We start from the raw sequence: 16,421 nt of genomic DNA on the forward strand, positions 1-16,421 counted from the left end.
AATAATAATAATAATAATAATAATAATAATAATAATAATAATAATAATAATAATAATAATAATAATAATATCTTTGTTATTCTCTCGTACTATCGTTAATATATTGATTGAAATTTTCACAAGAAACTAAAAACTAAAAAATATTTTAAAATGCAGGAGGTTGGGTTAAAAGCATGACCTAACTAAGGCTGTTGATTTCAACTTTTGAAAGGTTCTTTTATTTTTAATTTGATATTATATACACATAAAATAGAAACAAGTACTAGTAGATATTGTAAAAAAATATTTTAAAACAACCAAATATTACAAGTATTAAAACTTATGACGATTTTTTCTCTATATATACCATTTCACACATAAGAAAAAATTCTAACACTCAGTTAAATATACTTCATCCGTCCTATAATAAGATGTTATACTTTGATAATAGAACGGAATTTTAGGAGATGTTTTGTATGTTAAGTGGAAAAAATAAAATGATATTATATTTTAAGTAGTATTAATTAAAAGATGTTATATAAGTAAAACTATATTGTTTTGTCATATTAATTTTGATTTTAACATAATTGTAAAAATTTGAAAATTTGCCATTAAAAGATCACATAATTGACCAAATTCAACGAAAATGAAAATTACAATTAAATGCCGTATTCGAAATTTGAAATACTACCATTAATTGCAGCAAAAAAGGCGATTCTGTCTCCTTGGCGGCCCCTACACTCCGGCCCGACATCATGTGAGGGAGTTAAATCAGGGTACGCAATAGCCTAACCTACTGACTGCCAGAAGTCCATCCCCCAAGACCCACACTCCAGCCCGACATAACATCATGTGAGAGGGTTAAATCAGGGTATGCAGTAGCTCTGACCCACTGCTAGAAGCCCATTTCCCAAGGTCCACACTCCAACCCGATATAACATCATTTGAGAGGGTTAAATCAGGGTATGCATATAAGATAGAAGCCACTACACGACACAATGAGATATTTGAACTCAAACTCATTGCAGCAAGATCGGCCTAACTCATATAAAATAAATTGTGCAAGTTTCAGTTAAAGCATCCCATATAAATTCACTACTGCATTTTCCCCACTCCTCTCCACACCGACCACCTCTCTAGATTCTAGGGTTTTCTCTCCCTCTCCCTCTCCCTCTCCCTCTCCCTCTCCCTCTTTTTTTTCCATCCCACAAATTCACAAACATTTTCTACTTCCCGCTTCATTCTGTAGTGATCTCAGTCACTCAATCTTCGCATTTCCCTTTCCCTGTCGAAGTCGATTCTCTCTTCAATTCATTTCTGTCGAACAAGTCCCAATAAGTTCGGCTATCCTTTGTAGCTTATGCGTTCTTAGTGTTATATTCGAAGAGCAACAAGCAATGCAGATTAAGGAATTGGAGAAAATCGAGGCTTCCAGTGCCAAGAATCAGGAAATTACGGCGAGGACAGGGAAATCGGAGGCATCGGTGGAAAATCGTGCCGCAAAAGCTTCCAATTTGAGCTCCGTCATTGATGTATCTGGAAAAGTTCTCGATTTTCCGCTTGTTAGTGGCGACGAAAGCACAGTGGATGAGCTTTTTATGTACAAGAATGAGTTGAATTTGCTTCCCAGAGATGTTGGGAGGTTTAAGGGTTTAAAAACTCTCAAGTTTTTTGCGAATGAATTGAACTTGTTTCCTGAGGAGTTCAGGAATCTGGTTGAGCTTCAATGCTTGCAAGTGAAGGTGACGGAGCCGGGAGTTAGTGGGTTGGAGTTAAGTGAACTGGGGAATTTGAAAGAGCTGGAACTCAGTAGAGTGCCCCCAAGGCCTTCTGCTTTCCCCATTTTGCGTGAGATTGCCGGGCTTAAGCGCTTGACGAAGCTCTCCGTATGTCATTTCTCCATAAGGTAGCGAAAATGTTGAATCTTTATGTTGTTGCATCTGTTATATGTGTATTTTTGTTTTTGTATGATATCGCTCAATTGGGGAGATATGTTACCTGCTCTCGTTTTATATCTAGTTTGATTTATATTAGGTGTTAGAGGGATTCTTTTTTGTTAGCTAGTAGTCTGTGTTTATCATACTTCAACATAGAGTGCATATTTATGTGTTTTTCGGAAGAAGAATGACCTGCTACTCTAGCTGCACTTTATTGGCTGGAAATGATATCTTCTAAGGGATTACTGACTCGCATAGAAAAATCATTAGCGTCAAGCCTTCTTAGAGATATGCTCAACTCCTAGCAAAATACTACTTCATCTTTTGTTCTTCATATTGGTGCTAGCTTTATGTGGACATATCAAATTCTGAGGAGTGAAGTACTTCTTATAACTCATAGAAGGCAGTGAGCATGAAAACGCGCTAATGCGCATCGGCTTTCGTGCTAGTGCGCTCATCCCTTGCCTGTTTACTTAAAAGATGCTGAAAATATGAGATAATACGGTTGAAACTCCTCCTGATGGTTGATACGGTTGCAATTGATCAAGAGTGGTATTTCTTGCTTTCAGCTCCTTTCGGCATCTCCAAGAGTTTGTTTGTTGTTTTTCTTTAGTTGAATTTTGGGTATAAAGTCTACTTTAGCTTCGTACCTTGCGTGCCCTAAGTCATCTAATGTGTAAGGAATACCTTGTTTGGTAATATTTAGGTAAATCTTGTCTTATTTACCTATATGGCTATATCCTTGTTGTTGTTCTCCTCTTCTTGATATTCTTCTGATGATCCCTGATTCTTTGGTGCACACATTTTATATTATGCATACTGTGATGCATCTGGGAAATCTGAAATTTCTTGATTTTCATGTACTCTATAATAATTTCTAGATTGCACAAACCAGTACTGTAAAGGTTTCCAATAAAAATAATTAGAAAATGCTGTGAACCTCAAAATGTGTTTTGTGTGTGTTGAGACATTCTGATGCACACAATCATTTGGTATAGACATGCTGTGATATTCCTTCTTGTATGGAATTAATTTTTTTTTCCGGACATTGTTGTATCTGTCTGGTTCCTGTGTGATCTTGAGAAAACTTATATATTGTCTCGACTTTTCTGTTATTTATCTTTGAAATACTCTTTAGTAATTCTAAATACATATAAATGGTTCCCATTATTTTTTTAACCAGACTAATGGTCATTGGAAACGAACTTGTAGTCGATTGGAGATAGAATGGAAATTGTGCAGTTGAGTCTGTCTTGGGTGGTATAATGTGGGTGAGTTATGATTTTACCATAGTCTTTTTTTTCTTGCAGATATCTACCTCCAGAAATAGGCTGCCTCAGTAATTTAGAATACTTGAATCTTTCATTTAACAAGATGAGGAATTTACCAGATGAGATTACTTTGTTAAACTCGTTGGTGTGTTTGAAAGTGACAAACAATAAATTGGTTGAGCTGCCTTTGGGATTTTCCAATCTTCAAAGTCTGGAGAGCTTGGACTTATCGAGTAACCGGTTAACTTCCATAGAGTGTTTAGAACTTGAGTCTATGAATAATCTTCAATCTCTGAATCTTCAGGTAAGGAAATATGATAATTCCAACCAATAGAAATTGACCTATGACCTCTTACATGTTATGTTACTTTGTTATGTAAACCTGATGAAAAGTTTATGTCTTTATTATGATGTTGAAGCATAATCAACTTGGCGATTGTCGGGTACCGTCATGGATATGTTGCAATTTGGAGGGCAACAATGGGGATCTTGATGAATCTGCTGAGATGGATGTGTATGAAGGTGACATTGGAGACTGATAATTGTCCTTGTAAATAGGCCTCTCTCTTTCTCTCACACACACTGAGATGCATGCACATATACAGACACATCATGATACCTCTATCACAACAACATGCATGTGTTCTGGTGTAATTATGGCCCTAGTAATGTTAACTATATTGACATGATGCAGGATCTGCCGACGTGCAGTCCATTAATTTGAGTGGATTGTCTCCTAATCATCGTAGTTTAGCTGCGCGAAGGGCTAAAGGATGGAAACGTCGATATCATTTGCAAACAAAAGCTCGCCAGGAGCGATTGAATAACTGCAGGAAGTGGAAGGGTGATGTTACGAGCCGAAGCTCTTTGGAAAAATGCACCACTTGCAGAGTGGTCGAGCGTAGTAATGCTGACCTATCAGAAGGTTCATCTACTGTTGTAGATGCAGAGCTGGATCACAAAGATACATTTCCTGCAGGGGACACACATGAATCAACTACAACTAGGGTGAATGAGGAGGTCACAACTGATAAAAAGACTATGGATGGCTGCTCATGTTCGGCAACTGATTCTGTCAGTTCTCGGTCTAGTGCAGTTTTGGGTTCTGGTTCTGATGCTATTGAGGTGCAGGATGAAGTTTCATCTTCTGAAGCATCTAATTGTGCATTCAAGTGCAAAAGGCATTCAGAGAAAGATCTTGATAATCCCAAGCCCTCCAAATACAGAAAACCAACTAGTGACCCCTATTATTTGTCGTGCCAATATAGTAAAATATCATTTTGTGGAGCAAGAGATCGCCTACCTGATGGCTTTTATGATGCAGGACGAGATCGGCCCTTTATGCCACTGCCAAATTATGAGAAAAATACTTATGTTAACTCGCGGGAAGTGATTCTTCTTGACCGGTAAGTGTTTATGTGATATTCTATTTAGTAAATACTTAATGTGCTTTTTTTAAATCAAGGAGGCTCCTTGTCTGGCTTATTATCCTAGGGACCTTACACAAGATATATACCTAAAAGGTTATGTGTTTCTTATCAGGGAAATGGATGAGAAGTTAGATGCCGTTCTTTTGTGTGCCCAAGACTTGGTTTGTCGGTTTAGACGTATAAAAGATTCTATAAATGAACTAAGAGATTTAGCAACCGATAGTTTGCAGACTGCATCGTTGCTTGCACTTTTTGTATCAGATCATTTTGGAGGAAGTGATAAAAGTGCTATTGTCCGGAGGGCACGTAAATCTGCTTCTGGTGCAAACTGTGGTAAACCCTTTGCTTGTACTTGTGCAACTGGGATCAGTTTTGACACTAATAAAGCCAATAAGCAAAGAGTGGAAAATATAGAAGAGTCCATTTTCCTTGATATCTGTGAGAGATCTCTTCTCTGTATAAAAGAAAGATGTGGTTCTGTTATAGTTCCTATTGGGGGTCTGCAGTTTGGTGTTTGTAGGCATAGGGCCTTGCTGATGAAGGTACAGCTTGTATTTAGTTATTTATCTTTTTTGTCATCGACTAGTGCTTCAGCATAAACAATCTGAAAATTTTTGTATACTCTGTAGTATTTATGTGACCGCATGGAGCCTCAAATCCCTTGTGAACTAGTGAGGGGTTACTTGGACTTTTCGCCGCATGCCTGGAATGTAGTCATTATAAAGAAAGGCGAGTCATTGGTCCGCATGATAGTTGATGCATGTCATCCTCTTGACATCAGGGAAGAATGTGACCCCGAATATTTTGTCAGGTTAGCATTTCTTTCACCGTAGTTATTAATAATATTATTTTGGTGGAAATTATACATTGCATTCAATGTAGATGTGGAGGGGGTTGGAAGATGAATTCAACCAATTATGAATATAACAGATTGTAGGATTGCAACTGAGTCAAGCTACTATAATCTCATTTGATAAAAGCTCATTTAACAATTAACATAAAGGAGTCAAGCTTAAGCTTGTCCATTACTTGGCTTGTTAGCTCAAGTGCATGCTCGTTAATATATGCTCATGGTTAGATCTAAAATTCATTAGCTATTGGTTTGATAGTTAACTAATATTTTAAGCTCTAGTAGTTATATGCATATTAATGATCTTATTAACCTCATAGTTTTAAGAAAATAATACTCTCTCCATCCTGCTATAAGTGGTATGTATACAGTAGACTTTATTAGGCTTGCCCACTTATCCTAGTCTAAAAAAGGAGACTTTTTACAAAAGAAGTTAGTCAACTTTAGTGGATCCTTTCACTTTATGCACAAAACACAATTTTCTTGATTTACGTGCCTGAGTTGTATAGGCCACCCATAGTAGGGCAGAGAGTAGAGTAAATATATTTATGTATTTTTGAAGAAAAAAATGTTTGGAATAGCTTGTTTAGGGTTGAATAAGCTTGAATAAGCCCATGAGCTGAATGTTTTCAGCAACGTAAGCTCGAATTATACTAACCGACTGAAGCTTGAACTTGAAACATGTTCTGTTGAGTGCATGTCTGGTTAAGCCCGTCTCTGCATTCTCAGAGCCTTAAATATGATCTGTAGAGTAATGTGAACTGTTCTAAAGTATAGTTTCTGAAGTTTGAATGTATATGTTTTTTTAGGTATATACCCTTAAGCCGGGTCAATGCAGTGGTTGACAATGATACCATTTCTAACTTTCCATTCCCTTCTCTATCTATGTGTGATGAGATAGGGAAACTGGAATCCACGTCCATAATGCGCTGTAATATTGGATCATTGGAGGCTGCAGTAAAGGTATGGGTCGTCTTTGTTCTTATAACTGCTTGTCCTTGTACTAAATCATTGACTTGTGAAAAATGCTGTTATTATCTGTCAGTAAATTATGGCCTTGAAAATAGTTTGCCCGTCAATATTCGTAACTGTATTGGCATGGTGTATGTTACTGTTTTAAACTCTTGTCATGCAATATGCAGGTAAGAACAATTGATGTATGTGGGGCTTCTGCAGATGAAGTGCGGAACTTTGAGCTATCCTGCTTAGGGGAAGTTCGAATATTGACTGTCTTAAAGCATTCCTGCATTGTAGAACTCTATGGTCATCAGATATCATCCAACTGGTCTATGACTACTGATGGAAACTGCAGTGGTCGTACATTAAAGTCTGCTATATTGATGGAGAACATAGAAGGAGGCTCCTTAAGGGTGAATTAAAGTTCAATGAATCTTTGTCTGGTCTTGTTTGCTATAGATTGTTGGTGTCTAATCTGCAATTGTGTTTCAACTTGACAGAGCTACGTGGAGAAACTCTCAAGCGACGGTGAGAAATATGTTGCTTTGGACTTGGTACTGTCTATTGTAAGAGATGTAGCGTTTGCGCTGACAGAAATACATGATAAAAACATAATCCATCGCGACATAAAGAGTGAGAACATTTTGATAGACCTTGAGAAGAAGAAGCAGGACGGCACGCCTACAGTGAAGATATGTGATTTTGATCGGGCAGTCCCCCTTCATTCGTACTTGCATACGTGCTGCATCGCACACTTGGGGATACCTCCTCCCAATATTTGTGTTGGGACTCCTAGGTGGATGGCCCCTGAGGTATATGATGCAATTCTTACGCAAAGCATGTATGGATTGGTAAGTTTCATAATCAAAGGTTAAGTGAATTTCTTATCAAGCATCACCAGCTTCAGCAGATTCTTTTGTTGCATTGTGTTTGACAAAGTGTGTTTATTTGCACAGGAAGTGGATATTTGGTCTTTTGGTTGTCTGCTTCTGGAATTATTGACATTACAAGTCCCTTATAGTGGATTGCCAGAAAACGAAATTCACAATCTTCTGCAGGTATACTGCCCCCCTCTTATATGCTTATTGTTTTGACTTTAATCAATCAAGTTTTACTGTATTTTTAGCTGAATACTGGTAGTTGTTTGGTTTAAGCTGCTTGAAACATACTCCATATTCTATGCAGGCGGGAGAGCGACCCAAACTGACAGACGAACTAGAAGCATTGGCTCAATCTGACGAGGAGCTTGAGACCGACGAGCCTGAAACCCTGAGATTTCTCTCACAACTCTTCCATCAATGTACCGAAAAGAACCCTGCTGATCGCCCATCCGCAAAAGAAATCTACGATACATTACTTTTGCGAACGAGCTCAGCTACTCATTTGAAAATCTCAGACGAATAAAAGGTTCATTTCTGGGAGATCTGTTCGCGTAGATTTCCAGAATTTTGTAGCGCTATGATATTGCGAGAGGCTAACAAAAGGTAACTTGGATCTCTTACGTCTACAGCTACTTTGAACGGCTCAGAACTTTGCTAATTGCTCTTAATACGAGGCTGAACTACACCGAACTAGGATTCTTGAAACTTGATTCCATTCTTAATTAGTAGTTGTATAATTATGATAATGGCATTGCGATTAATGTAATTTGTGTATGAATTCTTGAAGTTTCTTAGTTGAAGGCATGATGTTGTAGGAAGTAGGAACCAGCTCTGTTCACTGGCTTCATACATGTATGTGTAGGCCAAGAGAGTACTTGGAGCTCTTGTGCTGTGCCTTAGACTTAGCCTACTTTATTAATTATACCAAATACATTTGTTATAGAGATTTATGTTTTATTTAATTTATGTATGTACTTTTTCTTCTTTTGAGATGACAAACATTTTGAATAAAATAGATGCTACTTTCGGGTGTAATTTTATTATCATAGTATTTGTGATTTGTCAGTGCATTAACAATTTGTTGTTTTTATTTTAAGATATATTGTTCACGCTCAATACTCACATAAAAGTTCACCATATTTGAAATGTTTATCTTTATACTTGTTTATTCATATTTGTAATGTTTTAAAAAAATTTCCTAAAACATGTTTCATTTCTTTTGTACACACTCTTTTGTGGAGTACTCCCTCTGTCCACGAATAGAAGTTCAGTTTTTCTATTTTAGTCCGTCCGCAAATAGGAGTCCCGGTTCACTTTTACCATAAATGGTAATAGGGTCTCACCTTCCACTAACTCATTTCACTCACATTTCATTAATATACACAAGTGGTACCCATATTTCACTAACTTTTTTTCCACCCACTTTTTTAATATTTCTTAAAGTCGCCCATAAATGAGACTCCTAATGGCGGACGAGGAGAGTATTTGGTATTCATTTTTTAATTTTTATTTCATCTCCAGCTTCCTTCCTATTTTTGGATTTAAGTTCTCAAAAAACGATAAGGTTATTTTTATTTCTTGTTGAAGATAGATTCAAATATGCCATTTTTAGAGTAAAGCTAGGTATTTTATCATTTCAAAGAAAAATTAAATTTGATACACAATTTAATATTGGCTTTTGGGATCATCGTAGAAGTAAAGCTGAAAAATCAGTATTCCAATTTGAATTTCTGAAATTTCCATTACTCGGTATCGGGAAGCGAGTGTACTTTTTCAGCTCTCCTCATCTTAAAATACAGTCTTATTAATGAGACAGCCGAAATGTTGGCTTCTAACAACTGTCATATATTGCCTCCAAAATAAAACAAAATAGCATTAAAAATAAAATAGTAGTATAATTTTATTTTATTTTATTTTTTGGATGGACAGGGACGAGCAGTGAGAAATAAACCCAAGATTTTTGGCTTTAGTAAACTAAAAAAGTTTTTTTTTTATCTAAAAAGAACTTGTGTTAGACCGTTTGACGTGTTAAACGTCGTCGGACGATGGTGATATACTTGAATTTCTCACATGAGAAAAAGACAAGATTTATAAACTAAGACTAATCTTATGTGTGTGGTATGTGGTGATATTAAGTATCTGAGTTTTATCTTATCTAATTCATCAAACCGAATACAAATAAATAAAGTACTAGGAGTATAAAGCAATATAATATCACGCGCTTGAACTAACTAATTTTCAAATTTTCAATGTCCCAACTGTGTTATGTAACCACTTAAATGAACAGAAAATAGGATTGAAGGATTAATGATGCCCTATATGTACATTTATGTTTTACATACGGAAAGCTCGCAGGGGCGTAGCGTAGTTGGCCACAGAGGAGCAGATCTTCCTGCAATGTGCCTGGGTTCGAATCCCACAACTGTAGTGTAGTTGCTTCCATATCTCAGGCACAAGTGTGAGACCTTGGGAGATGAGCATCTGGCAGCCAGTGGGTTAAGACCTCCCCCTTAACGGGCTACTGCGTACCCTGATTGAACCCCCTCACATGATGTCGGGCCGGAGTGTGGGCTTCTGGCAGCCAGTGGGTTAAGACCTCCCCCTTGACGGGCTACTGCGTACCCTGATTGAACCCCCTCACATGATGTCGGGCCGGAGTGTGGGGGCCGCCAAGGCGACGGAATCACCTTTTTTGCTGCAATGTTTTACGTACGGAAAGCCTTATTACAACACTACTTTAGTTTAGGCCCCCTCTTACCTAAAAGCAGGCTCCGTCCGTCCGTGCCGCTGGCAAGGACACGCTTGTCCGCCGCTGCGCTCTTGCCGTTGGCACGGACGTGCTCTTAGCTAAGAGCACGTCCGTGCCAGCGAGCAGGGCGACATGACACGTTTCTATTGGCCGTTAGCATTTTCTTTTTAAAAAAAATTGAAAATAATACCAAAAATTAAAAAATATATATATTTTCGGATTCCCAAAAATATACATATTTTATTACCATTTTTTTGAAATTTTTTTTGAAAATTTAAAAAAAAAATTAATCCCAAAATCATATATAAATACACACATTCATCATCCATTTGGGCGAAATTCGGCCACGAGTAGTGGGTTTTTTTAATTTTATGAATTAAATTATGTAATTTTTAATTTTTAGGATTTAAATTATGTAATTTTTAATTTTTAAAACTTTAATTATGTAATTTTTAATTTCTAGGATTTTAATTATGTAATATTTTATTTTTTTTATAATTTGTAATATTATTTCGGTTATTTTTAATGAATTTTAATTTTGTGGAAATGTTTTTATTTAAATTGAATAATGGAATGGTGGGGCCCTTTTGCTCGTCCTTGCGAAAGAGCACGGATGTGAGTGTTGTGCTCTTGCCTAAGAGTAGGGAGTAAAAGTGGAGCCAGGCCCACATCCGTGCTCGTTGGCAAGAGCACGGATGTGGATGCTCTAAATACTCCTACACTTGCGTACCAACTGCAGCCATTCAATTTATTTTGGAAAAATTATCAAATAAATCTCCAATGTTTACTCAAAAATATAGTACTATATCCCAATGTATTTTTAAAATCTGTAGAAATGTATTTGACATTTTGACAAATTTTCCTATTTATTTACCAAGAGTACCCTAAATTGCTGGTTGCGATTATTTATTAAATTATGATTTTTTTCTTTACCTAACCACTCTATTTTTACCAGTACATACAGTCCTTATTTTGTTCTATTATAATTAAATACAGATAAAAAGAAAAAAACAAATGTCATAAATAGTGAAGAGAAAATTAAATTGACTTGGCCAGAATCTAAAACTAGCTATCATTGTCTGTGCACTGACCCTCCCCATATGCTTCGTGATGTTCTAAATTTGTCTTCACGTTTTAAATAATGAAAAAAAGTAGGTAATAAGGCTGCACCTAAATATATGAATATATATTATAGAATAATTTTAAATGGTGATTCTAGGCCATCAAGATTGATATTTTGTGTGTAAATATTTAAAGCTCGTATATCATTTATAGGGTTTGTTTTTCACCGAAAAATGTGAGCACTGTGCGTGTTTAGAATGGACCACTCTAACCTATATACCTAATACAACAACCTCTTCTGTCACCTCTTATTATTAACACTGGACCACCCTCAACTCTAGGGTTTTCACTGTTTTTTTTCTTTTTTCGTTTTAATCCCCAAAAAGTATTTCTGTCCGTTACCATCTAAAGATGCATATGAAAATTTAAAGTTCAATAAATATTGTTAATATTATGAAGAGATTAATTACAAAGTTATACAAGTATTATTGAAAAATCGAACAAATACTAATGATCAGGATCATTTTTGCATACACAGTTACTACTATTTACCAACGTGAGTATGTATTTTAGGTTGGGATGATATATCATAGTTATAACTAGAAGAGATTAATAACCTTTTTTTACGCTGGATAATGTTTTATTTATATACAATTATGATTTTCTATAAGTACTATTACAAAATTTTATCATAGTTTTATTTTTGTTAAATACTACTACTGTTTTTATATGACGATGAATAGTGCAAATTGTTTGTAGTTACTATAATAAGAAATATTTTTAAAATTGTACTTTATGAATGTCTCCAGCCGTGCCAACTATCTTAATTGTGGCGTAGTATTTCTTTTCAGATTATCTCAACTATCTCCATTCTTTATAAAAATTAGGTAGTTTAATCCAAAATTAACTAATTAATTGCACCTTTTTATTATTTTATAGGAGTAATTTACATTTCATCTATCTTTCTCATTCTTTTCTAAGCCCTAATTTTTCTTATTCGTCGCCTCCTACTCGGTGAAGAAAATCCTCTCTCTCTCTTGCACTCACAACACCTTTCCCCCTCTTTTTCCCACTCCTCTCAAATCCCTAATTGCTCATTCGCCGCCTCCTTTTCTTTCCCCTTCGAGATGACCACATTTTAAAGACATCCTTAATTTCTTTTGCTCTTGACTTTAACAAGGACTTAGTTCATTGATGTGTTTTCCACTAGTTCTAAAAATCTTATGCCCTAAAGAAATATGAGTAGAAGGTAAAAGAATATATTAATACACTAATTACCCTTACCGTTCCAAACTATATGAAACATTTTTTTTTGATACGAGATTTTATGTATTAAGTGGAGAGAATAAAGTAACAAAAAATAATTACTAGTATTTCTATACACTATATGGCTATTGTACTCCATGTCGGTGGTAGTTTAGCTTAGGTACTTAAGAAATTGTTGGAATTAATGTAGTTTGATTTGACTCTTGACATCTCTTCACAGGTGTCTTTACAATGTACTACAACAAAACTATATTTACAGTGTGTAAATAGGTAGATCTGCATACTATAGGAGTATTTAAAAGTTATAGCTAGGCTTGACTTGAAATACAGGTTGAATCGATTTAGGAGGCCGGTCAACTGATGATCTACTTCTCATACAAAACCATTTCTAAATAGATGAATGTTCAAGTATTTAATTTGTTATTAGTTCATTTTTTCAGAATTTAATTTGTTACAGTTGTTGTTAAGCAATTAGGTAAGGCATTGACGTCGTATTTGGAAATTATCTTATTTATATATACTGAAACTTCTATTGTTTCTATGTAAAGAAAAACAAAATTCTATCGTGTAATGTGCAAATTCTGATAAATTATGTTCCACATTAAAAGAAAAGTAGTTAGAATTAATAAAATAGAGAATGCGCATAAATGAAAAAATATATATATGCTGACCAATTAACTGATACTCCATATAATATGCTGTCCTACAAAAATAAGTACTACTACATCTTTAATAAATTCAGTGCTCTCGCCATAATTCATCCAATTAGGATTTTTTTTCATCAATTATTAAGATTAATAAATTCACAATTGAAATTTACTAAAATTCGATGCATCGTACTTAAAGATATTAGAGTCTGATGCGACAAGAATATCGCTTTAGCTTATGTGCAATACAATAGTGGAGTTCTACTCTAATACTCCCTCCTTTCCATAACCATAATAATAATAGAGTCATTTTGCTATTTTCGTACGTTCCATACTAATAGAGTTATTTCCCTTTTTAGTCTAAGTCAACACATTTTTTCACACATACTTTACTCTCTCTTTATCTCTCTACCTTTTTCATTTTTTACTTTATTCCCCTTTACTTAACTCACCTAACACAATTTTTCTTAATTTTCGTGCCGAAAAGAAAAAAAACATTCGTTATTATAGAACGTAGGGAGTATTCATAGTCACGTTGATACGTACTTAGTCGTGTAGTCGATTTTAAAAAAAACCTTCGTTATTATAGAACGGAGGGAGTATTCATAGTCATGTTGATATGTACTTAGTCGTGTAGTCGATTTTTAAAAAAACCTTCGTTATTATAGAACGGAGGGAGTATTCATAGTCACGTTGATATGTACTTAGTCGTGTAGTCGTGTGGCAAATTTCGTGCAAGGGAATCTAACTAAAATGGCTCGTGCATTTGAGGCAGCACTGTACGAAGAAGAAGACATCCCACAGTCAGCCGAAGAAGCAATGAGACATAAGCATTGGAAGGATGCAATGATGGTGGAAATGAAGGCATTGAAAAAGAACAGTACATGGATACGGAGCAAACTGCCTGAAGGAGCGAGAACTGTTGGATGCAGATGGGTATTTACGATAAAAAGGAAACCAGACGGTACTATCGACAGGTACAAAGCCCGCCTCGTGGCAAAAGGATATACTCAGACTCATGGTGTAGATTATGATGAGACATTCTCACCAGTGGCAAAGATCAACACTGTAAGGGTGCTATTCTCAATTGCTGCTAATAAAGATTGGCCACTGCATCAGTTTGACGTAACCAATGCTTTCCTCCATGGGGAATTGCCGAAACCCGTGTACATGGAACCTCCTCCCGGTTTCTCTGAAGATTTCCTAGATGGTGAAGTGTGCCAGTTGAAGAAGACACTGTACGGGTTAAAGCAATCTCCAAGGGCATGGTTCGGTAGGTTTACGGAGGTGATGAAGAAGTATGACTATGAACAGAGCAACTCAGACCACACGTTGTTCATCAAGAAGAAGAATGGCAAGATCACGTGTTTGATTATATACGTGGATGACATGATCATCACTGGAGATGACGAGAAAGAGATAGCCGAGTTGAGGAAGAATCTGTCTCATGAGTTCGAGATGAAGGATCTTGGTCCTCTCAAATATTTCTTGGGAATTGAGGTACTTAGGTCAAGGAAGGGGATCTTCATTAATCAGAAAAAAATATGTACTCGATCTATTGACAGAAATTGGGATGGTCGACTGCAAACCCGCAGATACCCTGATGGTACAGAATCATGGACTGCAGATTAGGAAGGATGCAAGGCAGACCGACAGGGGGAGATATCAACGACTAGTGGGAAAACTCATCTATTTATCCCACACGAGGCCTGACATTGCATATGCAGTAGGAGTGGTAAGCCAGTTTATGCACGCGCCTCAAGAAGAACATTGGGAGGCAGTCGTGAGGATTGTCCGATACTTGAAGGGAACGGCAGAACACGGGCTTATGTTTGCAAAACATGGACACATGGAAATACATGGCTTTACTGACGCAGATTGGGCAGGAAACCCGAATGACAGAAAGTCCACTGCAGGATACTTTACCTTTGTGGGAGGAAATCTGGTAACATGGAGGAGTAAGAAGCAGAATGTAGTAGCCCTATCTAGTGCAGAGGCAGAATTCAGAGGAATCAAGAGTGGACTGACAGAGATATTATGGTTGAAGAAATTGATGACAGAGTTGGACCTCCAACCAGCTCTTCCATGCAGGTTGTTCTGCGATAAGAAGGCGGCCATAAGTATCTCCGAAAATCCAGTGCAACATGATAGAACTAAACATGTGGAGGTGGACAGACACTTCATAAAAGAGAACCTTGAAGCCAAGATAGTGGAGATGTCTTATGTTAAGTCGGAAGATCAACTGACAGATATCTTAACAAAGGCAGTGAACTCGAAGTCGTTCCATGAAGTACTATGCAAGCTAAGTATTGGAAACCCCACTACCTAGCTTGAGGGGGAGTGTTAGAAGATTACACGGAATCAACACCAAATCAAGGGAGATTATTTGGGAGGATATTAGGCTACAATTAGAATATAGCAATAATGATAATTTAGATTTACCATATTTATAAATATCTTTGCCTACTTAACCGTGTACAATCTCTGTGAATAATGTAATGAAAAAGAACCCTTTTCTCCTATTGAGTTCTAACAATAGCATTATTTAATTATTTAATTTGCAGAAGAAACTGCAATAGCGCCGCCCAACATCGCATGCTACTTTTTTAAAACGTGGCAGAGGTTTTTCCAATAACTTACTTTCTCTTTTCTTGCTTTCAAAATTTCTTCCACGAAAAACATTTACATTTTCATTCTTTTCAGAACATACTTTTATTGGTTAAACCAAAAAAAAAAAGAGTAGTAACGGTTAATTTTGATTGAGAATTAAGAAATTTATGATCAGATGGATACTACTATTTTTATATTTTCATCAATATATTGGGAGTACTGTATTTTTTTATCTAATTATGAAAGTAACTATTTTGACCTATCTACTCAATCTATTTTTTCATAAATAGCGTACTGTATGAAATTTGTTACATAGTATAAAATTTAATTTTCTTAGCTAGCTAACAATATATACTTGCACAATGGGTTCGATATATATAGATAAATATTGCTACTAACAAAGATAATTAAATGCCGGCCATAGGCTCAGAAAGTCAGAATGATAATCAAACCCCATTATAAAATGCATCTGTCATGAATTAATACATAGCCGATCGTATATTTTCTATCCACAAAATGGGAGGAAAAAGAAGGAAAGAAAACGAGAAAAAATTAAAGGGTGTTGATCAAACTATTCATTCAAACAAATACGAAAATTTAAAAGATCAAACTACAGAGATAGTGTCTTTAATTTGGACATTACTTTAGCATTTATTAGTGAATTTTATAGGGTAGACCATGAACATTGAAATACATTTTACGCCATTTTGTAATGTTTTAGGATATTTTTGTCATTTTCACGTTTTTTATGTTAGGATTAATCAAAATGTCTATTAATTATA

The 16,421-nt window shown here is 35.9% G+C and overlaps 1 protein-coding gene across 1 annotated transcript; it reads left to right on the forward strand.

Annotated features, from left to right (window-relative positions):
• The first annotated feature begins 1,078 nt into the window (after positions 1 to 1,078).
• On the forward strand, positions 1,079 to 8,295 carry LOC121808902. The gene is made up of 11 exons (XM_042209466.1): positions 1,079 to 1,885; positions 3,227 to 3,491; positions 3,607 to 3,709; positions 3,882 to 4,593; positions 4,730 to 5,159; positions 5,247 to 5,428; positions 6,277 to 6,430; positions 6,610 to 6,837; positions 6,925 to 7,275; positions 7,381 to 7,482; positions 7,610 to 8,295. Exons 1-11 carry the CDS (start codon positions 1,377 to 1,379, stop codon positions 7,826 to 7,828), a joined length of 3,255 nt encoding a protein of 1,084 aa, XP_042065400.1. The 5' UTR covers positions 1,079 to 1,376; the 3' UTR covers positions 7,829 to 8,295.
• The last annotated feature ends 8,126 nt before the right edge of the window (positions 8,296 to 16,421 follow it).

Source organism: Salvia splendens, chromosome 1 (genome assembly GCF_004379255.2).
Source record: "Salvia splendens isolate huo1 chromosome 1, SspV2, whole genome shotgun sequence".
In the NCBI taxonomy this organism is placed as follows: Eukaryota; Viridiplantae; Streptophyta; class Magnoliopsida; order Lamiales; family Lamiaceae; genus Salvia; species Salvia splendens.

What these genes read in the sequence shown, in the direction of transcription:
- LOC121808902 (XM_042209466.1), top strand. Translation starts at nt 1,377, where the DNA reads ATGCAGATTAAGGAATTGGAGAAAATCGAGGCTTCCAGTGCCAAGAAT. An exon ending in TGAGATGGATGTGTATGAAG is followed by an intron (nt 3,710 to 3,881) that starts GTGACATTGGAG and finishes GACATGATGCAG; the next exon opens with GATCTGCCGACGTGCAGTCC. An exon ending in CATTGGAGGCTGCAGTAAAG is followed by an intron (nt 6,431 to 6,609) that starts GTATGGGTCGTC and finishes TGCAATATGCAG; the next exon opens with GTAAGAACAATTGATGTATG.